Source organism: Mauremys mutica, chromosome 14 (genome assembly GCF_020497125.1).
Source record: "Mauremys mutica isolate MM-2020 ecotype Southern chromosome 14, ASM2049712v1, whole genome shotgun sequence".
NCBI classification, from domain to species: domain Eukaryota; kingdom Metazoa; phylum Chordata; order Testudines; family Geoemydidae; genus Mauremys; species Mauremys mutica.
Window position 1 is genome coordinate 18,169,587 of NC_059085.1, and position 26,095 is coordinate 18,195,681.

The 26,095-nt window shown below is 41.5% G+C and overlaps 1 protein-coding gene across 4 annotated transcripts in view; it reads left to right on the plus strand.

The window, feature by feature from the left end:
- Positions 1 to 11,993: 11,993 nt before the first annotated feature.
- TOX3 (TOX high mobility group box family member 3) overlaps positions 11,994 to 26,095 on the plus strand; it is an 88,186-nt gene continuing 74,084 nt past the window's right edge. For all 4 annotated transcript variants that reach the window (XM_044986758.1, XM_044986761.1, XM_044986759.1 and 1 more), the window contains exon 1: positions 11,994 to 12,567. In XM_044986758.1, the coding sequence (XP_044842693.1) occupies positions 12,466 to 12,567 (102 nt within the window). In that variant the 5' untranslated portion in view covers positions 11,994 to 12,465. The remainder of the gene's footprint in view (positions 12,568 to 26,095) is intronic.

Here is a 26,095-nt window from a genome sequence, read left to right on the forward strand (position 1 = left end):
AATTTACAGATGTGGTAAAGTGGGGTTAAGTGACTTGTTCAAGATCAAACTGTAGACTAGCAACAAACCCATGATTAGAACCCACCTGTCCTGGCTCCTGGACCACTCTGCCTCCATAATAAAATACTATGTTTACTGCGGCAACCCTGGGCGGTGAATGTTGAGCGTTTAATGGTGCCCACTGTACCTGGGACAATTGTGTTGAGCAGAAGCATAGATATCGATGAATATCTGATTCAAATTCAAGTTAATGGTAAAAGTGGTCCCTTATCAGACTCATTGTTTAGGAGGGAGGGAGTCTACTTTCTGTCATCAGTTTCATTTAGAAGTGCCAGCTGACCCTAAGATCTGATGAGAAAGTGATGTGGCCATGATTAAGATAAACTGTGATGAATTAAAATGCTGTGGATCATATCAACTCAAAAGTCAGCACTATAACTGTTATTTCTTAGGATGAATCAAAATATTATTGATTCTCAGCTGTTGTTCTGTTAAGATTGCCATCCGGCTGGTTTTTAACCGGTCTGGCTGGAGAAGAAGTGCCAGGGTTTTTTTGCCCTTTTCCTGCTCCCCCACCCTGAGAGTGAAAGGGGAATAAATGCTCAGCAGAGACTTCCCATGGGCTTAGCCTTTTCAGAGCTGAGCCTCCCCTGGAGGACTGGGCTGTCTTTCCCTCCTTTCCAGCATGCTCCGTGATCAGCCAGATCTGTAGTCTCCGCCTCAGTAAGAGGAATGGGGGTGGGGAGTTGATTGTGGGGCCACCTTCCCTGCTGGTGGTTTGTGTAGTTGACAGGGGACCAGAGCCACCTTCATCCCTGGTTGGACATGGGCTTGGACTCAGAGTGCAGCAAGGCCTTGAACAACCTCCAGCCTCCCATACGTGCACAGCCATCTGCATGAGGAGGGCAGAAAGGGGTGGCTGGTGGTGGGCAGAGGAGGGCAGGCTGGTGGTGATAGGACACCTAAGAGGGGAAGAGGAGGGTCAGGCTGGTGGTGGAGGAGAGGCCAGTAGCCAGTTTTTCTGCATCTTGGAGGTGGCAACCTTATGTTCTTGTTAAGTAGATTATAGGCCTGATCCAAAGCCCATTGCAATCAACAGGAAGGAGTGTTTCCACTGACTTCAATGGGCTTAGGCCCTAACCAGGTTAGTTAGTAGCTCATCTTGCTGCTGTCCTTCTCTTGTCCTTTTTTACATCCTGTACTCCCTGTTCCTCTCTTGTTGCTCTGTGAATGGTTTGATGGTTGATGGGACTGTGGTGCTCTCCCTTGAAGGACAACATCAGAGATTGATCACTCACCCGAATCGCCAGCTTCTTCCAGGTAGGATGGAGAATCAGAGGTAAGCCAGTCTAACAGTAGCCTCTTTAACAGCCCAAAACAGTGGATAACAACACCTGTCATGTGATGGGGGATATCAAGCTTTTGTAACTCTGTCCCATATCATGAGAGTGAGGCAAAGAAATCATCTCTTAACAACACTCCTGTGTGTCACACCCTTATTACAGTCAAAACCTCTCTCTCTGCCCTATTTCTTCTCCCCTTCCTCTTCATTTTCCTCATCCTCTTCCCCACTCTAATTTTTCCTCTCTTTTTTTCTCTCCCCTCTCCCAGTGTGGTGATTGTAACATCAGACAGAAATCACCAGTGGAACGGTTCATTCAAGTTGCTGTATTTTCTCAGTCCTGTATTGAAGTTCTGATTACTGAGGTTGTAAACATGTAAATGTTAGACAGATGGCATGGTCTACTCTATTGGATTGTGCATAGGATAGAACTAGGAACTCTTGAGGTGTACTGTAATCCTGGGTCCGCTATTAACTCATTGTGTCCTTGGTTAAGCCACCTTAACCTCTCTGTGTCGCAATTTCTGTGACTGAAAAAGAAGGATAATGCTCGCATCCCACAGTATTGTATCCATTTTACAAAAGGAGAAACTGAGGTGCAGAGGTTAAATGACTTGTAGAAAGTCTCAGAGAATAATAAAAAAGTCACTGGATAGAGCCTATGAACAGTCCTGATTTTCTGTGCTCTGCTCTGACACTAGAGACACTGCTTCCCCATGTCTACTACTACATGGAAAACATACTTGCCAGGGATGTAACAAAACCAGCTGGACTTGGAACATCAGGGTTTTCAGATTTAAGTTGAAGATACTGTTTTTTAGGCAAGAGTGAATTTATATATGCATATTTTTGTAATATATCTATTACTGATTCATTTAAATACATTTTCTGCGTTTGCCATAGACAAGGCGTCTGAGTGTTGTTTGTGGCTAATTGATCTGTGATGAGGATGATTCAGAGGAAAGTTTAGCTGAGGATAGAACAGAGTCATGTTTTATGTGATATCTCCAGAATTAATAATTGTTGGCACTACTAGACTTAGATTATACTACCACCAAAAGGGTACATTTCAAAAAGTTTCTTCAAATTCAAGGCTGCCTGGTACAAAGGAAATCCTTGGTGAGAGTATTCCATTTACTGCAGAAAGGTGCTTGCTTTATTACACCATGAAAAGAATGGAACACACACTTAAAATGACCAATACTTTATAAATACAACTGCTCTGGAAGAAAAAAGAAAGTAGAATTCCAAAGCCATGGTTCTGTTAGAGGATATAAAAGTGAATAACCAAAGTGAAATTTACTGGCCCCCCTTAAATATATAAAATGATAGAAACCCTCTGGACCACATTCTGTCCTTAGATAAACCAATGAGATCAATATGGTTTGGCTGTGTATGTGGCCATTGAAAGTGTAGCAGGAATTATTCGATTTATCTCATTAAGTGAATGAACTTGAAGAGATATTGAGAAAATAAATCCCTTACATACCTGTTTTATTTTCAAAATTGTTACATTCTCCATGGAACAATATCTCAGACAAAACGTAATGCTTGTTCTAAAAGAAAAGTAATAAGCATACATCCTAATTTCCATTCCTTTCACCTTAAAATGGTCCTTTGCTCTCACTTGATGAATTGCAACTGTCACTAGAAATTCATACCTACATCCTGTGACTAAGCAGAGATGGTCGAAAATTGGAATTTTTATTCTGTGCAAAAAGCCATATTTTCTAAATTTCCCATGAAACAAAATCTTTGAACATTTTTTTCTTTCAGTTCAATTGAAATATTTTATTTCAATAAAATCAAAATATTTTTACAATATTTTTAAAAAGTGAAAATTGCATTATAATTTATAAACAAAATTTAGTTGAAATAGACCTGTTCCACTGAAAAATTTTCGGTAAACTCTAGCAAAAAACAATTAGACTCCTGGGGACAAATCATGCTCACCTTAGTTATGCAAGTCCCATTGTATTCACTGGAAATATGCCTATACATTGACTTCATTAAAACTGTATAAAAACAGAATAAGGCACTCAGGAGTTGCCCTCAGATTTGTGATAGTCTCTCAGAAAAACAGCTTGTCATAAATAATGTGTGGAGTCACAGCTAAGAAGCGACTTTTCCTACCTTGCATAAATGTCTTCCAGGAGTATAGCCTCCAAGTGAATAGACAGATTTTGGTGCTTGCACTTGTTAAGCCTCATACAAAATTCTTCTCTCCTCTAGAAATTGGGTTGCCATCCCTGTCTGCCCATCATTTTTCTGTCAGTGTTGTTTGTGGATGAGATCTCCAATAAAATTTTACATTCTGAAGGGCCGTATGAAATCTGGAATAGGCTCTGCACTTCTGCTATTTTTTTCATTTTGCAAATGACTTATTTGTTTCATGAGTGTAAATATTTTTGCTACATGGTACATGTTGCGTATGAGTGCACTGTATACACACCATACGCATTTCAACCATTTTTTGCTTCCAGCATCAAGCATATAAAGCCGTGAGCAAGCGACCAGGGAGCTTTGCGAACAGAGGCCACTAACAGGGAGTTTTGTGAGGGAGTTTGGAAGGGGAGTGGGAAGGGGGTGAGGTATAGTTGCCATTCTTTAAAACCTTTAAACTAAACTATAATCACAACTTCTTGATTTAAACAAAAACCCTATCATTAACCTAGGTAGCTGTAGGAGAGAATGCAGGCAGAGCCCAGCAGCAGAGTGGGGGCTATCCTGTTTATTGCACTCAGTGTAGCATGTATGATTACCTGCCCTGTGGGCGGGTAGTGTATGTGTGCATTCGGTGCAAGGAGCTCCTGGCCCTCAGAGACCGAGTACGGGCTTTGGAGGCCAGGCTGGCAGAACTGGAGGAGCTAAGAGAGGCAGAGAGGTATGTTGATGAGGCTTTCCGGGACTCTGTAGATTTGTCCCACCTCTGGTCAGACAGTCCCTGCGCTGTTAAGGAGGATGAAAAGCTCAGAGAAGCAGAGCAGTCAACAGGAGCAGAGGGAAATCTTCCCATAGTTGGGACCCTCCTTCCAGATGATGTTGGGGTATCCTCTCACACTGAAGTTACCTCTCTGGGTGAGGGAACTCCAGTCATTAGGGAAAGGCAGGTGTTAGTAATGGGAGATTTGATCATTAGAAACATAGATAGCTGGGTTTGTGATGACCAGGAGAACTGAACGGTGACTTACCTGCCTGGTGTGAAGGTTGCGGATCTCTCGAGGCATCTAGATAGACTTATACTGGGGAGGAGCCAGTGGTCATGGTACATGTAGGTACCAATGACATAGGGAAGGGTAGGAGAGACGTCCTGGAGGCCAAATTTAGGCTACCAGGACAGAGACTGAAATCCAGGACCTCTATGGTAGCATTCTCAGAAATGCTTCCAGTTTCACACGCAGGGCCAGGCAGGCAGGCAGAGTTTCAGAGTCTCAATGTGTGGCTGAGATGATGGTGTAGAGAGGAGGGTTTAGATTTATTAGGAACTGGAGAAACTTTTGGGATAGGGGGAGCCTATACAGGAAGGATGGGATCCACCTAAACCAAAGTGGAACCAGACTGCTGGCACTTAACATTAAAAAGGTTGCAGAGCAGTTTTTAAACTAAGAGATGGGGGAAAACCGACTGCTGCAGACGAGCACGTGGATTGGGCAGAGACTTCTCGTAGAGGAGAGCCTATTGACAGAGATTTTCTAAGAGGAGAGGATGGAAGACGATAAAGTATGGGCCCAATCAGACAAGAAACATACACGTAAAAAAGAATCTGGCACATCAGAAAAGGGCAGACAAATAAACAGTGACAAGTTTTTAAAGTGCTTGTACACAAATGCTAGAAGTCTAAATAATAAGATGGGTGAACTAGAGTGCCTCCTGTTAAAGGAGGATATTGATATAATAGACATCACAGAAACCTGGTGGAGTGGGGACAATCAATGGGACACAATCATTCCGGGGTACAAAATATATCGGAAGGACAGAACAAGTCGTGCAGGGGCGGGGGGAGGGGAGGGGAGTGGCACTATATGTGAAAGAATATGTAGAATCAAATGACATAAAAATCTTAAATGAATCCACGTTCCATAGAATCTCTATGGCTAGTAATTCCATGCTCTAATAAGAATATAACAGTAGGGATCTATTATCGACCACCTGACCAGGACAGTGATAGTGACGATGAAATGCTAAGGGAGATTAGAGAGGCTATCAAAATAAAGAGCTCGATAATAGTGGGGGATTTCAATTATCCCCATATTGACTGCCTACATGTCATCTCAAGATGAAATGCAGAGACAAAATTTCTCAATACTTTAAATGACTGCTTCTTGGAGCAGCTGGTACAGGAACCCACAAGGGGAGAGGCAATTCTCGATTTAGTCCTGAGTGGAGCGCAGGATCTGGTCCAAGAGGTAACTCTAACAGGACCGCTTGGAAATAGTGACCATAATATAACAACATGTAACATTCCTGTGGTGGGAAGAACACAGCCCAACACTGTTGCATTTAATTTCAGAAAGGGGAACGATGCAAAAATGAGGAGGTTAGTTAAACAGAAATTAAAAGGTACAGTGACTACAGTGGCAAAGAGTCCTGTGGCACCTTATGGACTAACAGATGTTTTGGAGCATGAGCTTTCGTGGGTGAATACATGCATCCGATGAAGTGGATATTCATCCATGAAAGCTCATGCTCCAAAACGTCTGTTAGTCCATAAGGTGCCACAGGACTCTTTGCTGCTTTTACAGATCCAGACTAACACGGCTACCCCTCTGATACTTACTACAATGAAATCCCTGCAAGCTGCATGGGCACTTTTCAAAGACATCATAATAGAGGCCCAACTTAAATATATACCCCAAATTAGAGAAAACAGTAAAAGAACTAAAAAAGAGCCACTGTGGCTTAACAAGCATGTAAAAGAAGCAGTGAGAGATAAAAAGGCATCTTTTAAAAAGTGGAAGTCATATCCTAGTGAGGTAAATAGAAAGGAGCATAAACACTGCCAAATTAAGTGTAAAAATGTAATAAGAAATGCCAAAAAGGAGTTTGAAGAAGAGCTAGCCAAAAACTCAAAAGGTAATAACAAAATGTTTTTAAAGTACATCAGATGCAGGAAGCCTGCTAAACAACCAGGGGGGCCCCTGGACGATCAAGATACAAAAGGAGCACTTAAAGACAATAAAGTCATTGCAGAGAAACTAAATGAATTCTTTGCTTCAGTCTTCATGGCTGAGGATGTTAGGGAGATTCCCAAACCTGAGCCATCCTTTGTAGTTGACAAATCTGAGGAATTGTCACAGATTGAAGTGTCACTAGAGGAGGTTTTGGAATTAATTGATAAACTTAACAGTAAAAAGTCATCGGGACCAGATGGCATTCACCCAAGAGTTCTGAAAGAACTCAAATGTGAAATTGCGGAACTATTAACTATGGTTTGTAACCTGTCCTTTAAATCAGCTTCTGTACCCAATGACTGGAAATAGCTAATGTAACACCAATATTTAAAAAGGGCTCTAGAGGTGTTCCCGGCAATTACAGAGTGGTAAGTTTAATGTCAGTACCGGGCAAAGTAGTTGAAACAATAGTAAAGAATAAAATTGTCAGACACATAGAAGAACATAACTTGTTGGGCAAAAGTCAACATGGTTTCTGTAAAGGGAAATCATGTCTTACTAATCTATTAGAGTTCTTTGAAGGGGTCAACAAATGTGGACAAGGGGGATCCAGTGGACATAGTGTACTTAGATTTCCAGAAAGCCTTTGACAAGGTCCCTCACCAAAGGCTCTTACATAAGTTAAGCTGTCATGGGATAAGAGGGAAGATCCTTTCATGGACTGAGAACTGGTTAAAAGACAGGGAAAAAAGGGTAGGAATAAATGGTAAATTTTCAGAATGGAGAAGGGTAACTAGTGGTGTTCCCCAAGGGTCAGTCCTAGGACCAATCCTATTCAATTTATTCATAAATGATCAGGAGAAAAGGGTAAACAGTGAGGTGACAAAGTTTGCAGATGATACTAAACTGCTCAAGATAGTTAAGACCAAAGCAGACTGTGAAGAACTTCAAAAAGATCTCACAAAACTAAGTGATTGGGCAACAAAATGGCAAATGAAACTTAATGTGGATGAATGTAAAGTAATGCACATTGGAAAAAATAACCCCCAATATGATGGGGGCTAATTTAGCTACAACTAATCAGGAAAGAGATCTTGGAGTCATCGTGGATAGTTGTCTGAAGACGTCCACGCAGTGTGCAGTGGCAGTCAAAAAGCAAACCGGATGTTAGGAATAATTAAAAAAGGGATAGAGAATAAGACAGAGAATATCTTATTGCCCTTATATAAATCCATGTACACTCACATCTTGAATACTACTTACAGATATGGTGTCCGCATCTCAAAAAAGATATACTGGCATTAGAAAAGGTTCAGAGAAGGGCAACTAAAATGATTAGGTTTTTGGAACGGGTCCCATATGAAGAGAGATTACAGAGGCTAGGCCTTTTCAGCTTGGAAAAGAGGAGACTAAGGGGGGATATGATAGAGGTATATAAAATCATGAGCGGTGTGGAGAAAGTGAATAAGGAAAAGTTATTTACTTGTTCCCATAAGACTAGGGGTCACCAAATGAAATTAATGGGCAGCAGGTTTAAAACAAATAAAAGGAAGTTCTTATTCACGCAGTCCACAGTCAACCTGTGGAACTCCTTGCCTGAGGAGGTTGTGAAGGCTAGGACTATAACAGGGTTTAAAAGAGAACTAGATAAATTAATGGAGATTAAGTCCATTAATGGCTATTTGCTAGGATGGGTAAGTCATGGTGTCCCTAGCCTCTGTTTGTCAGAGAGTGGAGATGGATGACAGGAGAGAGATCACTTAATCATTTCCTGTTAGGTTCACTTCTTCTGGAAGGGGCGGCTCTAGGGATTTTGCCACCCCAAGCACGGCAGGCAGGCAGCCTGCCTGCAGAGGGTTCGCTGGTCCTGCGGGAGGTCCTCCGAAGCCATGGGACCAGCGGACCCTCCGCAGGCAAGCCGCTGAAGGCCGCCTGCCTGCTGCCCTCACGGTGCCGGCAGAGCGCCCCCCGTGGCTTGCCACCCCAAGCACGCGCTTGGCGTGCTGGGGCCTGGAGCCGCCCCTGCCTTCTGGGACACCTGGCATTGGTCACTGTCGGTAGACAGGATACTGGGCTGGATGGACCTTTGGTCTGACCCAGTACGGCCATTCTTATGTTACACTGTTAATTTTGATTTGTTGGAGGTTTGAAGTAGGCAGACACTGACTGAACCTGAAGTTGATTACAGTATTTTTTTATAGTATATTTTTTTTGCCTTATGCCATGCCTCTCTGGGATCAGCGTAGAATAAGGTGCAGGGATCTCAGCACTGGAGTCTTTCAACTGGGAGGTTGCAGTGGCTCAAGGCAACCATTACCTCCCCTCTCCTGGGATGTTTGCAGTCAACATGTTGATGGCTCTGGCTGAGGAGAGCCTATGGAAAGTTTGTTGGGGTGACGTGCTGATTCCTGCGGCATCCCAGATGGTGCTTAAAGGTTTTCCTCTTACGTGGACTCTATGAGAAGCAATCATAGGTGCTGTCATTTGGATTTCCCTGTGCTAGCAGGAGTGAATCGAGCCACAGGATGTAACAAATATTAAACTGGTAAGAGCACGATCGGGACAATGTCCCCCTTTTAAAATCCCATGTTTTCTTTCAGGTGTTTGCAAAAATTAATTTAGGACACATCATGATTGGTGCTGGTCATGTCATTTACAGTTTACAGCCCAATCTGCCTATACAATGCAAAATGGATCAGCTTCTTACACACACGTGCACACACCTATGTACATACACATACATATATAAGACCTGCCCACATTTGGTTATGAAATGATATAATGAGGAGGATTGTCAGTTTGGACTGTGCAAGGGCCAGGGTTCTGGTTGTATGGGTAGCTCTTATACTTGTGCAGTTCAGACCTCAGCTACGTAGATGTCTCTCCCTCATTTCCTCAGACCCATGAAAGTACAAGAAAATTGTACTTATCTAAGCCCTGGTCTACACACAGCCCCGGGGTCGAACTAGGGTACGCGAATTCAGCTACGTGAATAACGTAGCTGAATTCGAACTACCCTAGTTCGAATGACTTACCCGTCCAGACGCCGCGGAAGCGAACTCCGCGGCTCCAAGGTCGACTCCGCCAACTCCTCCTGCCGCGGTGGAGTACCGGAGTCGACCGCGGCGCTTCCGGAGTTCGAACTATCGCGTCTAGATCAGACGCGATAGTTCGAACTCCGAGAAGTCGAACTCGCCGCGTCGACCCGCGCGGTAAGTATAAACGTACCCTAAATTTTCTTGTAAGTTAGGAGATTTAGACACTAGCCTGGTGGACGCTAAAGTCTGCAGCTGCCTCCTTCTGTGGAGCCTTTCAAAATGAACATGTTTAAAAAATAATCTAGGCACTTCTTTGTATAACATATATTTTGTGCTGAAATCCTTTGCTTATTTTTTTTTAAATGATATTAAAAACCTTATGAACACAATACCATTTCAAGAACTGCAACGTGTACAGGAATATCCTCTCTTCTCAAGAGGATGAGCACCTTTGGACACACATCTGGCCAGTTTCTACTGGTGGTGGGTTTTGAAGGATTTGCAGTTGGGTGTTAGGGTGGACCTACACTCAAAGATATGCTGCCTCAGCTTCCTAACTGCTGGAAGTTGAGAGGAGGGGCTGCAGCCTTCTTCTGGATCCACAGATCCATCTTTTCTCTGTCCCTGGCTCCTTCACAGTCTGGGGTCACAAGAACCCTTTCTTTTTCTGTCATCTGGTTTTATGAAGGGTAAAATGAACAGATGTACAAGACATGTCCCCTCCTACAACAATTGTACAGAAATATGAATGCTACCATACAGGGTCTTGTTTAAAAGTTCTGTGACTAACATTTTCGGGATACAAAAGCTTCCATAGATCTCTATGTGACAGCAGTTCCAATAGTGTGGTGACTATGGTTGAGTAAACATATTTAGATTACTATTCTCCCTTTCACATTGGCTTCCTAAGAATTTGAGAGAGAAAGAGAGAGTTTTTGTGGGGAGGCTATTATGTTTTAAAGCCTTAGTCTGATATTATGCTAGAAGAATCTTTTTCTTTCTTCTACTTCCAGGTTCAGCTAGCTATGAATCAATAAAGTACATTACAAAACAAGCTGCAATTTAAAAAAATGCAGTGGTGGAAGTTACTCACCTACAATCTTTCAAGAAAATAGGACAGGAATTGAAAGGTCCGGTTACATCCAGTTATTGGAATACCTTTTGAATACAAAACAAGACCAAAAATAAATAAGAAGGAAAGAAAGTTTGTCAAATGAAAACAAACTAAAAGTATGGAAAATTATTAGAATTTTTTCAAGTGAATAATGGTCTTGTGTCTCTAGATACAAGATATGGAAAGTGTTGAGGAGGAAGGAAAGGAGTAGCTCTTGCTAGGGAAACAGCAGTCTGCTCTGAGAGTCCTAGAGTGGTGGATTAGTAAGAGGCAACTATGAAAGGGGAAAAACAAGATGGGAAACAAAGGAGCAGGAAGGACTCAAAGAGGTGGGGGAGACATGGGCATGTGGATTAAGGGAAACTGAGGAATAGATGTGGGGAAAGGGAAAAATAGATCAGAGCAATGGGGAGGGGTAGGCATGTGTGTATATATGTACAAACTGTTCACTATGTGTGTATGCATGCATTGTACACTTTGCATGAACTTTGCATTATGTTTACCTTGAGTAGGCTATGTACACTTGCATGTGTAGCTGTGTGTGTGCCGTCTGTATGCACTTTGCTTCATGTGTGCATTTATATGTTCACCATACACACACTGGGCACTGTGTTTGTGTGCGCATTGTTAATATTTTAAGCATTTATATAACACTCCAACTGTAGCTTTAAGCCCTGTGCATTGTATTTGTGACTGTGAGTGCACACGGGGTATGTGCTGTATACTATATATGTGACTGTGTGCAAGCACGGGGCTGTCTCTGTTCACTCCACACTTGGTATGGGATGGGGTATGTGCCCGCACTATATTGTGTGTGCAGGGTGTGTGCGTCTATCTGGGCAAACATTGTGTGGCACTGCCAGCGCACTCCAGGGATGGATGTGCGGTGTCCTCTGGCGCTTTTGGGCTGGGTCTCTGCTCTGTAGGTAGCTGTGGGCGTGCAGGTGTCCATGCTCCCCGAGTGTGCGCGCAGTGCGTGCGCACGGGCGCCGTGTGGCGGAGCGCTGGCAGGCAGCCGGGGCGCAGGGCGCGCCAGCTGCTCGCCGTGGGAGGGGTGGGAGCGCGGGCGCGGGGAGGGGCCCCAGTCCCTTGTTCCACCCGCTTCACTTCTTCATTCCTCCTGGGGAGCGGTGCCAGGAGCAGCAGCGGCGGCGGCGGCGGCTCCTCTGCTTCTCCGGCACTTTGAACTCCGCTCCGGGTAGCCGAGGGGGGTGGGAGCCTCCCCCCCCTCGCCAGCGCCCTCCCCCACCCGACCCAGCCTGGTCGCACCCGCTCCCGGGCAGCGGGGGTGGGCAGCGCTTTCTCTGCCGCTTGCCTTGCAGCCGGGCGCGGGGCTTGGCTCGTCTGCGGGACCCGGCTTGCTCCCCGCGGGCAGCGGGGCAGCCCTTTGTCCCCCCTCTGGCCAGAGCCCCGCAGCCCCTTCCTGGGGCCGGCAGGGCGCCGTGGGCAGAGCCGCTGCCTGATCAGCGCCGGGCGCGTGGCTTCTTTGTGTACAGCGGCTCCCGAAGGCGGAGGCGAGCCCTGGGGCTCGGCACCGAGCTTCCTCAAACCCTAGCAGCCCCTCCTGCCTCGCCTCTCCTCGCCGCCCCGGCAGAGAGAGACACCCACCTGGGCTGCTCCACCTCCTCCCTCTCCCGTGCTTACCTGCACTGTCCCACCGCCTTTCTTCTCTCTCCTCCCCCGGTGCCTTCCCCGGGCTGCCCCCCTTGCCTCGAAGGAAGATTCGGCTCCCTCGCTAGCTCCAGCAACTTGGTCCTTTCCCTGAAGCAGAGAGCCAGGGAAGGGAACGGAAGGTGGATCTGTTATAACCTCCCAGCGCTTTGCTCGAAGTGCACTTCTTGGACCAAAACCACCCCCAGCATGGATGTAAGATTTTACCCAGCTGCAGCTGGGAGCTCTCTTCCCGGAGACCCTTCCAATCTGGACTTTGCCCAGTGTTTGGGTTACTACAGCTACAACAAGGTGAACATTTCTGTTCTTATTCATTATTCTTCAGGTTGCTGTTATATTGCTTATCTCTGTATGTATTAGAGTTTGGTGTATGCCGGGGGGGGGGGAGGTATCCGGAGGTGGGAATTTTAAGTACTGATCCAGCAGGTTAAAACTTACTTTTCGAAACTGCAAAATGGGACACAATGTCCTTAAAAAGTTTAAATGCTCACTTTTCCCCCTGCCATGCATTGATGGAGAGAGCCGCTGTGATTTTTGCTCTGTGAGAATATGTCCATCTCCCCCCCAGTCTGAAAGGCACAGCTTTGTAATGTTGCATTTACATCTGTAAACACAAATGTGTTACACTTTGAACAGCTACATCATGTTACCGCTTGTAGCGTTTCATTGGCCACAAGAGAATTACTAAGGAACCAAGTGTTTTCATCTGGGCAAAGGATCTTGTTTAGTTTTTTTTTAAATATAACTTTAAGATGCGCTGCTTTTTCCCCGCATGTCGGGAACAATGGACACCTTCTTTGTAGTAGCAGAGTGGGATTTCTATCCAGGGCCAGCACTTCTGAAGTTTTTCAGGGGCTGGACCCACTTCTGCTCCCAGTGTTATGTTATAGCAGAGTTCTGATGGAAATGGTGCTTCAAGACAGTGCATCTCTGTTGTGGGGGAAAGAAAGACATTATTTTAATAACTCGTTCATTCTGTTCTTTCACATTATTTCAGATCAGTTTGATCAGTCTCTAAATAAAGGATTATTACAAAGTGGAGGATTATCTAGAGGTTTATGTACCTCAGCTGCTAACTTTAAAAGGGAATAAACATTTTGATTTGGATACTGTCAAAGAAGTTGCAGTACTGCTTACTTTATTTGTTTTTCACACCTTTCTTGTGGCTTGTGTGGATTTCAGAACAGATGTTGCTAGTCAGAAGGAGTAGATGTTCCCCAGTGGGTTCTAGCCCAGGAAAGCTTATGCCCAAATAAATTTGTTAGTCTCTAAGGTGCCACAAGGACTCCTCATTGTTTTTGCTGATACAGTCTAACACGGCCACCACTCTGGAACCCAATGGCTCAATTTATTCACAAAATACGTGCTTAAATAATATCAAGACGGTTTGTTTCACAAATTACCAAAATCTGGAAAATGCGAAGTTTAAGAATGACACTGTGACTCATGCTATTTTGAAAAAGACTTAGCTGTTTGCACTGCGATGTGTCAATAGCACATTGAGTTATTAGCACTGGGCCCTCTCACATGCACATAAAGATCCCTTTCACACTGTGTTTTGCTTGGTGCTGTGTTTGCCCAACCTCTGGGGCCTTTTGTGATGTACTATATGAAATGTTGGGGAAAGAAAGGGTGCTGCACAAAGTGTTAACTTATGTTAACTCTGATTCTAGAATCCTTTGCGAATGCCCCGTTAAAGTTTGAGGAAACACAGAGATCACTTTAAGGGAGAAATAATTTGAGATCAAAATAAATGGATGAAACAATATCTGAGTATGGTGAAACTTTCTCATGAAAAAATGACATACAAGTGGCTATCACAAGTATATTTTTCTGTTCCTCTTCAAATAATTCTAACTTCAGTTGCTGCAATGTTGAAGCATGTGAGTGCTTGTTTGGGGGGCTGCCTTGCTATTCAAAACAGATATACTTTCGCTGGGAGATGTAGAACAGACTTCCCGGGAAATGTACACGACTCACACATTGCGCATGCTCTCAGCGAATCCAACACAGAGGCTATTGGCATGCTGCTTTGTTAATAGTTAATATTAAAAGAAAACATGAATGAAGGTAACATAAGTGTCAAGCTTTGAATGCTGTTAAAGGCTTCAGAAATGCTAAAATGCCTAGTAAATATGCACTGTTGTTTGGTACGCCAACTAATTTTGAAAACTTGAGTCATTTACTTGACATAAAATTATTTATTCATTAACATTTTTATTGTATTATACACCTCATGTACTTATTTCAGGAGCCACTACAGATATTGTGTAAATTCTTCTTGATTCAGTGATTGTTACATCCAAAATCTTGAATAGCTCCAAAACCAGAAGTTTGTTGTGTAAACTCAGTTGGTGCACATGCATATAAAGTTCACATCTAAAATCACCATACTGATTACATTTTTATTGTGGCCAGGAAAGGAAATAGTGCACATATGCAGCAAACATTAGAAGTAACCAACTTCTCGACCTGTAAGATTTTTGGAAAACCTAATGCAAGTTCCATTTTTCTGTACTTGTTAACACACTTTTCGTAAAGACTAGTAGGCCAAGCTTCAACCTATAGCAGAAGACGTTTTTATGACCAGAGGGGAACTTGTAATAGATCTGCATTGTGTGAGTTGTTACAGATAAATCTTTGCATATTAAGGGCCTGATCTTGAGCGGATGTGTGCACTCACAGTTCCTAGAGATGTTATTGGGATTGATGGGTATCATTTCCCGTTAGGATCAGTCTGGAAAGCAATAGCATACTGTGCAGGTGTTTCAAGAACAGAAGTGCAGTCTGTGATTGAGTTCCTAGAAGGGAGGCTCCTGTTCTGTAGTAAGTTAGATTCAGCTTCAACCTATACTAAATAGCTCATCTAGTAGTTACTCTCCTGCATGGAAAATATACTCCCCACCCCTTAAAACCAGAGTTCACAAAAGAAGGTTAGACTAGACAATCACAATGAGCCCTTCTGGCCGGGGCCGCCCAGAGGATTCAGGGGGCCTAGGGTCTTCCCGCTGCCGAATTGCCACCGAAGGCCTGGCACTTCGGCGGCGGGTCCCGGGGCAGAAGGACCCCCGCCGCCGAATTGCTGCCGAAGATCCGGAGCGGAAGAAGCTCCGGGGGCCCCGTGAGAGTTTTCTGGGGCCCCCTGAACGAGTGAAGGACCCTGCTCAGGGCCCCCGAAAAACTCTCGTGGGGGCCCCTACGGGGCCCGGGGCCTGGGGCAAATTACCCCACTTGCCCCCCCCTCTGGGCAGCCCTGCTTCTGGCCTTAAAATAGATGCATCATTTCAGGTTTTCTTATTAAGTTTAGTTATGAAGGATTTTTCCCCCCCCAGATATGCTTAGCCAAAATAAACTATTTTAGTCACTGGGCTCTATTTAAAGCATAGAACTCAGGGGTGAAATCCTGGCACCATTGAAGTCAATGGTACATCTCCTATTGACTTCAATGTGGCCAGGATTTCATCTCAGGTCTTGAAGACTCCCAGAGTTCCCTGTCCACTTGACCACTCTGCCTCATTGTTACAATCTGTATTCATAGTCTTCTTGTAATGTGCCAGTGACATTACCTGCGACAACTGAGTTGCTGTGGAAAAAAATGGTGTGATTACAAGTAAAATGGTTTCATGTTGGAACATATCACTGCATAAACAACACAGTTTCTATGAAAATATTGCCAGTATGATTAAAAAGTGTAGTTGACGATTCATGAGTCAGCCACTGCAAATTAATTGTTGAGTTATGATGTCTAAAAATTTCAACACAAGCACTGATGTTGGGTAAATACACTATAAAGATAATCATTGGAGCAGAATTCTCTCTCTAACATACTGCTCTCACCCTCTGCCTAAGGGACAATCTCTCTGTCACTCCTCTGAAGGCCATGTGACTCTGCCTACCCCTAAACAGAGCTCTGGTATAAATGTCACAATCTGCAGGTATGCAGTACACAAGAAGGCTAACTTGATTTCTTCCACCTGAACAGCCTCTAAAAGTTGCTACTCTCAAGCTTAATGTCACCCTGTTGGTTACTCAGTGTGGTGGTAATTATTTCCAAGGGGTAGCACCTTGAATCATAGAAGATCAGGGTTGGAAGGGACCTCAGGAAGTCATCTAGTCCAGAGTTTCCTCAAACAGGTGTCGCTGCTTGTGGAGGGAAAGCCCCTGGAGGGCCAGGCTGGTGTGCTTACTTGCAGCTCCCATTGTCCCAGACCTGGGGACGGGGCAGATAAACACACCAGCCTGGCCTGCCAGGGGCATTCCCTACACAAGCGGTGACCCCTGTTTGAGAAACCCTGGTCAAGTCCAACCCCCTGCTCAGAGCAGGACCAATCCCCAGACAGATTTTTGCCTCAGATCCCTAAATGGCCCCCTCAAGGATTGAGCTCACAACCCTGGGTTTAGCAGGCCAATGCTCAAATCACTGAGCTATCCCTTCTCCCTTTGATTTTGAAGACTATTGGTTTTGGAAATCAGATAGGCCCCTCCTGCAGTATATTTAAGCACAAGTTTAACTTCAAGTACTAGAATAGTCCAAGTATTGTTGTTTGTATTATAGTAGCTTCTAGATATTTCTAGATTAGGATTCTATTTTGCTAGTCACTGTACAAGCACATAGTATGCTCCAAAGGGCTTACAAAATAAATAGCTAAAGAGCAACAGGCGAAACAGAGGAACAGAAAGGTGAAGTGATTTGTCCAAGGTCACCAACATAGCCAGGAATAGAACCAAGAATTTAGACCAGTGCCTTATCTGGTCCATACTGAATCTCATTTACTTCAATATGATTAGTTACATATTTAAAGTGAAGCATGTGCTTAAATGCTTTTAAGGATTGGGCCAGTAATTCATAAATTTTCCATACAGTTGTGATGGTAGTTGGGTAATCAAAGTACATAACCTGCCCCTCTGTGTGTTAGGACTGCTGGTGGTTCTCAAGGAGGAGATCCATCTCTGATTGGTAGAATTGTATGAGGGACTGCAGTATGCCTCATTTTAGTTCAGGCCTGTTATATTTATATGCACCTAAAAATCACCATAAAAGAGTTGTAAAAAAATTTATTAAAAGTTGAAAGAGACCAGCTGTTACACATTCTGCTTCTGTCTTGCTCCCTTTTATGGTTCTGCTGACAGAAAGTAATTTTGGACGTAGGCTATAGTATAATGTTTTTTTTTATCTAAATAAACTTTTTCCAGTTATTGAATAGATTACATGCCTTGAACTGAAAATATTTATGGAACTTTTTGTCATAGAGAATAAGGAAGTCTGTATAGCAGCCACAATTTTCATGGTGCTTTTAAAAAAACAAACCAAAAATAAAATAAAAAAAAAAGCACCACAGCCTGGTGCTTAAGTGAGTTATCATATCAGAACTGAACAAAATTTGCTGCATTATTTAACAGTTTACATTTTTATTGAAATACAGTGTATTTATTCCATATAGATGCTCTCAAACATTTCCAATTTGGGTGCCTATTTTGATGCCAGAGTTGGTGTTTTTAGCTGAAATATCTTGTATCGTATGGGTTTAACAATGAGTTTATCCTATATTTTAATAGAGTTAGAGAGACAGCAGTAGCCTGGGTCATGAGGAGCCTTTAGGCTGGCTGTACAGTAGTGAATGAAAGGAAAACTCTGTTTCCTTTTGGTGGCTGAGGATCCCGGGCACATAAGCTGAATGCCTTAAGACACATGCAGCAGTGTGCGTTTTCAGAGAGAAATATGAGTTTTAAGTTGTCTGTAACACTCTATTGCTGCTCAGTCATGTTTACGCTGATCATATAAACATGTCCCAGACAACTCATCTAAAGACAACGGTTATGAGATGGGAGACAATCCAAATAAGGGTCTGTGATCTCTCCCCTTATCACCTCTTTTTGGATTGCCATTTTATCACTAGTATAGTTCAGCGATCCTCCTGGACAGCTGACAAATGTACTGAACTGTCACTTGCCCAAAATGGTAAACAGATCTGTCAGCATTTCAGCACTGTACAGACAACTTCTGTGGGGAACCACAGAATAGTGCAAAATGTCCCCCCTGACCTCTGGGGACCAAGAATATTCCATCTGAAATTCCCTTTGCTCCAAAGAGGCATGAATTCCGATATCACTGAAACCTTTGTCAAGCAAGTGAGCTTTACTAATACAGACTTCATGAGGAACAGTGAAAATCCAAAAGTAGAATAAAAATTAGTTTGTGCCATCACTAGCTCTTGCAGTACGTTGTCTTTCTGAAGAATGATCTTCAGCTTTTCATGACTTGAGTCTTCTTGAACAGCTAGCTTAGAAAACAAGCCCCCTATATGTCAAGGGCAGCAACTTTACAAAGGACTGTGTTGTTTTGAAGGAGCTTGTGCATAGTGGTGACACTAATTGGATTGTGTAAAGTATAATTTTTTTGTTCAACTAATACAACTTTTGTATTGAATAAACCATTTGTATGTATGACACAGGGAGAAATTGGTTTTAAAAACAGTTAACATAGCAGAAGCTCTTTTCTCTTGATGATTTGTCAGCAAGTTTCATTACAACTAATTACAATTTAATCAGCAAGGACTTTTAATGAAGTACAATAGTGTGAGAAAAGTAAAGTGCGATAGTTTATTGTTAAAGGTTTTCTGAAGTACATTTAATATGGCACATGAAAAGCCCAAATGGGTATCATTTAAAAATTTGAAGTGATAGTTTGTAACAAATTAATTCTCATAAAAATATTTCCAAGAACAAGGAAAATTATTTTTAATTATCCTTTTGAGACCTGTTCTCATAAGATTGTTTACTTTAAATATTATTCTTTGATACAAGATGATCATGTTCAGTTCTACCGAGGAAGTGAGGTGACATTTTGGTAGCAATATTACAGGTAATCGCTTACATTCTACCACAAACACTTGTGCACGTGAGTAAACTTCTTTTAGATTGTCAGCTCTTTGGCTGGGACTGCCATTCACCGTAGAACCTCAGAGTTACGAACTAACCAGTCAACCACACACCTCATTTGGAACCGGAAGTACACAATCAGGCAGAAGCAGACACCAAAAAAAAACCCACCCAAAAATCCCAAATACAGTATAGTACTGTGTTAAATGTAAACTACTAAAAAAAAATAGGGTAAGTAGCATTTTTCTTCTGCATAGTGAAGTTTCAAAGCTCTATTAAGTCAATGTTCAGTTGTAAATTTTTGAAAGAACAACCATCATGTTTTGTCCAGAGTTACCAACGTTTCAGAGTTATGAACAGCCTTCATTTCTGAGGTGTTCCTAACTGAGTTTCTATTGTATTATATTTTTGCACAGTGCCTAGCACAATAGGCCAAACTGGTTGTAGCCTTTAGGTGGTACTTATTGCAATGTAAATATTATAATTATTATTGATTTGTTGTGTTCTTGTAGCCTTATTGGTCTAGGATATGAGACAGACAAGGTAGGGTGAGGTAATATCTCTTAGTGGACCAATTTCTCTTGGTGGAAGGGACAAGATTTTGAGCTTAATTATTATTATTATTGTTACTAATAATGTATTTGCGTAGTTTAATTGAATTCAGTGACACTATAAAAACACCCAAGTTATGTAGACATAAAATAGATAATTCAGTGGGATTATTCAAATGCCTAAGTGTTTGCAGAATCAAGATCTTAAGTGCACAATATGCCCTTTTGATCTGTAGACTCCCATTGATGCTTACAGCATGATGTAAAATTGGGTTCTGCACTGACAATATGCAGCCAAATACCTAATGGCAAGGCTGAGTACTCAGATGCTTAACTCTCTTATCTGATAGCAGTTGTCCATACTGTTACCTCTCTATCTTATGTATTTATAGAGTGCCAGTCACCATAGTATCTTGGAGATGATTTCTACCATAATTGAGAACTTCAGGGAGAAAAACTAATCAGGAATTTAACAAAGTCACACAAGACCCTTCAGGTCTCTACCATTGTTAAATTAAGATGAAGCCTTTGATGAGATCATGTTTGCCCATTATTAAATGTTTATTTTTATAATAAGGGTACCATTTCATATCTGTTTCCTTGTGTCCTAGTGCTTGGCAGCCCAAATCCAAATGATATTTTTGTGTATTCTCTCTACTTGCAATGAAAACAACATATTGAAAATACAGAAATTTAATACAAATATTGAACTTGTAATAACAGAGGGGAAAAATCCTTTATTCTAGAATTACTCCTCAAATTTGCAGTTTTCATATCAAAATAGATGGTTTATTTGACCACACTTGGTGTGTATATATAAAGTCATTTTCACTATTTCCCCTGTATAGTCAGTTAGCTGGTCCGTTTCTCTTTTATGAGCGACCCCTTACAAACATCAGCATGGGAGCAGAAAAGCCCTTATAAAGTTTAATAATTTCCTCTCCTCCTTCCACCCACCCCCCAAAAATTAAGACCTATTATTAGGTGTTCTTTGTCAAACAGGAATTTTTGAAATTGGTCAATTAAAAAAAAAATTCAAGTTGACTGTGTCCCTTTAAGCTGATATAAGGTTTCTTGGATAGAAATGCACTGTTTCCTTTCACTAGCACTTTTGGATTTTAACTTTGTTTATATTTAGGTCTGATCCAATGTGGGAATTATTTCATTGACATATATGAGCACTAGATCAGGCCAATTCTTGGTGTTTCATGGGAAAAATAATGTACAACTCAGTATTTTGTTTTTGCTACTGTAAAGTAGAATCCTTCTCAATGTGTGGTTCATCTTGACCCTACATTATTCTTCCGGGCCACAAGTTTGCACAGGGATATCCAAGAGCTAACTCTGGTGGAGGAGAGGTGGATGTGGCATACACAGAAGGTAAAAGTAGAGGGTATGTTAGTGTGCGACCGGGCAACTGCTAGCGGCAGGGATCTGTTTGAGTTCTTTTCCTGTATACTGCAACTGTTTTGATTTGGATCTCATCAGCTGCTGGTCCTGGAAGTTGCTGTGGAGAGGCAATGGTACATCTCTCCTTCTCTTTCTCCCCATTTATGTATAAAGTGAATGATTTGGGCCTCAACACCTTTACATCTGCATTTTCTTATCTTCAGTTAACTCTCGCCACTAAGACAGCTTAATGGAACTACCACATAAGTAAAGATACATGAGTAAATGAGATTCAGAAGCTTATAGCTACCTGTATTACAAAGTCAATTGTTCTTTCCTATTTTACTGAAAAATGCATCCAGTTTTTGGAGTGAGTGCCTTCTTATGAGTTGAGCTTTTGTGGATGTCTCTTATCCACTAAAGTAAAACAATAGTAAAGTTTACATGTAATTTTCAGTTTGAAAGCTACTTTCCCTTTCAAACAGTAATTGCAAATCCTTTTGTTGTTGTTGTTGTTTTTGTTGTGAAACTGCTTTTACTATGAAACAAACTCTTCACACCTGGTGTAAAAACCAGCCGTCCTCATTTGCACTTCTACTGGTGATGCTGAAACTTGGGGGTTCTATTTAACACTGAAGAAAGGGCACACTATTTGCATTGAAATCAAGTAATTTAAAAAGGAAAAAAAGAGCGTAATACAAGAAAATTAGCAAACATTTCAAAACTGGGTATCTGAAGTTAGGCACCTGAATCCATATTTAATCCCTGCAAACACTTACACATGTGAACAATTTTATGTGCATGAGTAATCCCATTAAGATCAATGGGATAACTTGCATGTGTAAAGTCAGTCACATATGTAAGTGTTTGTAGGATTGGGGCATATTTAAATACCTAACCATTGATTTAGATACCTAATTTTAATGTGAAATATTTTGTGATAATTCTGCAAAAATTGACTGAGAGGCACAGAAGAGCTGCTAATTTTCAAAGCAGAAAATATTTATCTCATGACTGAGCTCTTTTACAGTTACTCTATTTATAGTTTATCGTTCTACTTTTATAAATAGCTGCGTTTCAGATGGTTTAGGAAATTGGCATACTGTCTTATTCATAAAAGCATATTTGTTAAATTAAATTATACATTTATTCATAAGCTAGTTTCTGATTGGCAGAGGTTTCTTTTTTTAGCAGTTTCAAGTTGGTAGAATAAACAGTATTTAATTTAATTAAGTTAAGTGTTACTTAGGTATTGGAAAATTGATATTCAGTATGCTTTAGAAAATAGAATTTTTTAAAGAATAACTTTGTTAGGTTTTTAACCTGTAAGCATAAAGATATAATACTACTAATAGTTTCTTGTCTATGTACTAACTACAAAGATATAATTTCACTGATAGGCAGTAATAACACACACTGTGGTTGTGGTTTCTCACCACAACCCAAGATGGAGTTTTTTTCTATTGCATTGTTTAAGATGGTTAGGAACACTTTAACCTTGCACTTAAACAGTTACAAGTCAACTTTGGCCCTAGTTACTTCAGTATAAATTACAAACATATATGAGAGCACAACTTGGGCCTACAACATGAAACATTTATGTTGCATATAGTCATGGATCTCAGTGGAAACAAAGACTTGTACATGTGGAACTGTGAAGTCTGTGACTCTCTAAGAATTTGCAAAACTATATACAATGTGATGAACTGGCATAGTTGACTTTTTGCAGAAGAACAATGTATGCTTTGTGTAAGCTTTTTAAAAAATAAAGTCAAGCAACATGTGTTCCTGTTTTCCTTTCTTTCCAATATTTCTTTTAGACACATTTTAAGGTATCTTTCCTCTGGCACAGTGATGTAATGGGGCTTTAGTGTGATTGAGAGTTAGGCTCAAGAAGCATGTGTATCAAGCATATGAGTGTATATAGATGAATTACACATTACTTCTGATGGTGCAGTCTGACATCCTAACCTAAACAGAGACTTGCATGGTTGCTTTTTTGACAGAGCTCTACCTGTTGTTTGTGCCATAATAGATGTATATACAACAGATAAATTACGTCCTCTATTTTATTCTGGTATCTTTGTCTTTAGATTTCAGCATTTGAAAAGCACATTTCAGAATAGTTAGGCTGTATTACTCATGGAAGATGTTTACAAAAAAACCCATCTGTAGCTTGTTGAATATACATATAGAATTGTTACTCCAAGGACTCAGCTGATACTCGCCTACAGAATTATGCATTCTTCATGTGGGATTTGGAAGGTTCTAATATAATAGTCTTTTTTAAATGGTATATGATCAGGTGGCTTGATTCACTGTGGCTGGCTCTGGGGAAGTCTAGCAGCACCCCTAGATTATTAGGAGCTGCTTCAAGAGAATGAGGATTTTTGTCTGGCGAGGGCAGGTGGTGATTTGCTAGCAGAGGGCAGTTTTATGTTGTATCTTTGGCTCCCAGTAGCAAATGCTGTCTGGGGAATGTTCTGAATCAACCCACTCTTTGGGTGCTGTTGTCATGCTCCACCTCTGATAGTGCTTCCCACTTTTGACCTGGGTTGGCTGGTTCTAGGTCATACCAGCCACTTTAATTACTTTTAACTCCCCCAAACCCAGGCAGACTTTCACCACCCAGGCCTGAGGTATGTCTGTAAAAACTAGCATAATCCAGGGCTAAATATAGCCCCCAGTGTTTAGCAACAAGTTGTACAAAAGGAAATCATATTTGTTATGCTAAATGGAAGGATATGGTGAGGTAGACAAACGACTAGGCAACATAGATTTACAAAGCACTTTGGCACTGTACATATGCAAAGCCATTTGTGGGATAGTGTCAGATTTGCAAGCTTGAGATGAGTCTTGAACTTTCTACTTGAAATTTAGCTCTGCTCTGAAAAGTCACTGGAAAAATGGCATTATGCAGTTCCATGGTTATTGTGTCACAGTGATTTGCAGATCTAATTTGCTCATTTTAAATAACAAGATGTTTTTACTAAATGCAAATAAAACAGTGCTCTTTCTGTCTTCCATATTATGAAGTGTATGGGAGTTCTGCTTGAGTGACGACTGCAGTATTTCACTCTAAGTTCCAGTTGCAGAACTGGATTACTGGTGACACAACATAGGCTAGAAAGCTTTTTTCCTATATTACTATATCCATATCTTTAGCCAGTAGGAGTTTTGCTTGAGTAAAGGTCACAGAATTTGGTGCTTTAACAACTCTGATGATAATGTGTGAACCAGAAAAGAATCCAGCTCCCTCGCATATAGATGTGTTGACTCTGTAGGACTAACAGGAATAAAATAAACTTATTCTTTAGAAAGGTTTGCAACCATGACTTGTAATGCACACAGAGATGAAAATTGTTGAGTCAGAAAATGACACTTTTATATAGTCTCTTTTTAAAATGTTATTTGAATTTAAGGGTCTGACTCAGTTGAAATAAGCTTTCATAGCGCCACAAAAGTGGTAAGAGGCTACTTTTTATTGTGAAGGGTTAGGACTCTTTCTTTGCCTTCTCTAGAGTCATTGAATTTTTTATGGCATGCTTATGGTCCTAGTCCCCCATATACCTACTGTATATGACTTTCTGGCCCATTCAATGCTTGCCATCTCTGCATCACATTTCACACTGCTTGGCAATATGCATATGCACAATTATTTATAAATAGATGCTTTTAAAAGTTATCTCATCATGAGAAATGAGCAGTATGGTATGTGATGATAAAGAGCTTGATTCATGTGATGATATGTGTGAGCTTTATGCTATTTTAGACTTTATACACCTGCAGAGTTTCTATGACTCAAACAACTCATAATAGGCTCAATTAAAAAAATAAGGACATCAGAAGAGTTGGATAGGGTGTAGAAATCACAAAAATGTAACAGGAATCTATATGGCCTCAAACTATATAAAGTACTTGAGTTTAATTTATCTTCTGCGTGGATGAGAATTGACATCAGACATATTCCTTGCTGTCTCCTGCAACTACATTTCTTCCTCACAAAATGTAAACTTTTTCATTGAAAATAAATATGAGACTAGAAAGGAGTGTACATAATTCTGTAGAGTAAAATCAGTTCTGGACCTTCACAGTCACTAGTCCAGATTGATGGGTTGCAGCTGCTTTTGATGAGAGACAGGTAGTTCTGTTGTTGACATCTGGCCCAGAATTTTGACAGCAAGCATCTCCATCTCATACCTCTCACCATTATTTTTATGCTTTTTCCCTACTTTTCTGCTGCATTCCTCACCTTCATTCTCTACTTTCACATTTCTTTGTGAAGAGGCAGTCACACTAGTGGACATAAAATTCTGAAAAGGCCACGTATTTTTTAAGAAAGGAAGATAGCTGTGGTGAACCTGCAAGAAGAGTGAAAATAACAGAGTGAAGGGTTGGAGAGCATTCCTACAGTTAATAATTTTGGGGTTGATTTGTCTTTGGTGCCCCTGGGCTCTGAAACATGCAGTTTCTGGGACTGAGGATGCCTGCTGTCTTCCCAGAGAAGGAGAACTCCTCATTCAAAAAACAGAACATTGATAGTAACCAGACAGAAAAGGAAAAAATGGATTCATCCTTTTTCTTCTTTCATCCTGATACCTAGCAAGGGAGCTCACATTTGTAGCACTCCTCCCTTACCTTAGTAGTTCAGGTTATCAAAGTTGTTAGCACGGATGCTGCATTAATGTAGTTGAATTTAGAAACATTAAGAAGATTTCAGACAATTCATCTCTGTGTGGGTGGAAGCAAGTGAAGGGGAAGAGGCAGTTATTCTGTTCCAACTGCAGAAGTTTTCTCTTGGAGAAAAGCCCTTCTCTTAGAAGTTCTTATTCTGAAAAGAAGGATCATGACTCTTCCAGACATTTAACCTAGAGAAAGCACTAAACTTTGTGCTAAAATTTGTCAAAAACATGTGTGACTCCCTCTTCTCCAGCTCTGGTTTCCAAAGTCATCTAAGTGCAGGAGAAACTGGATAACATCACCCTCCCGTACATAGTTGT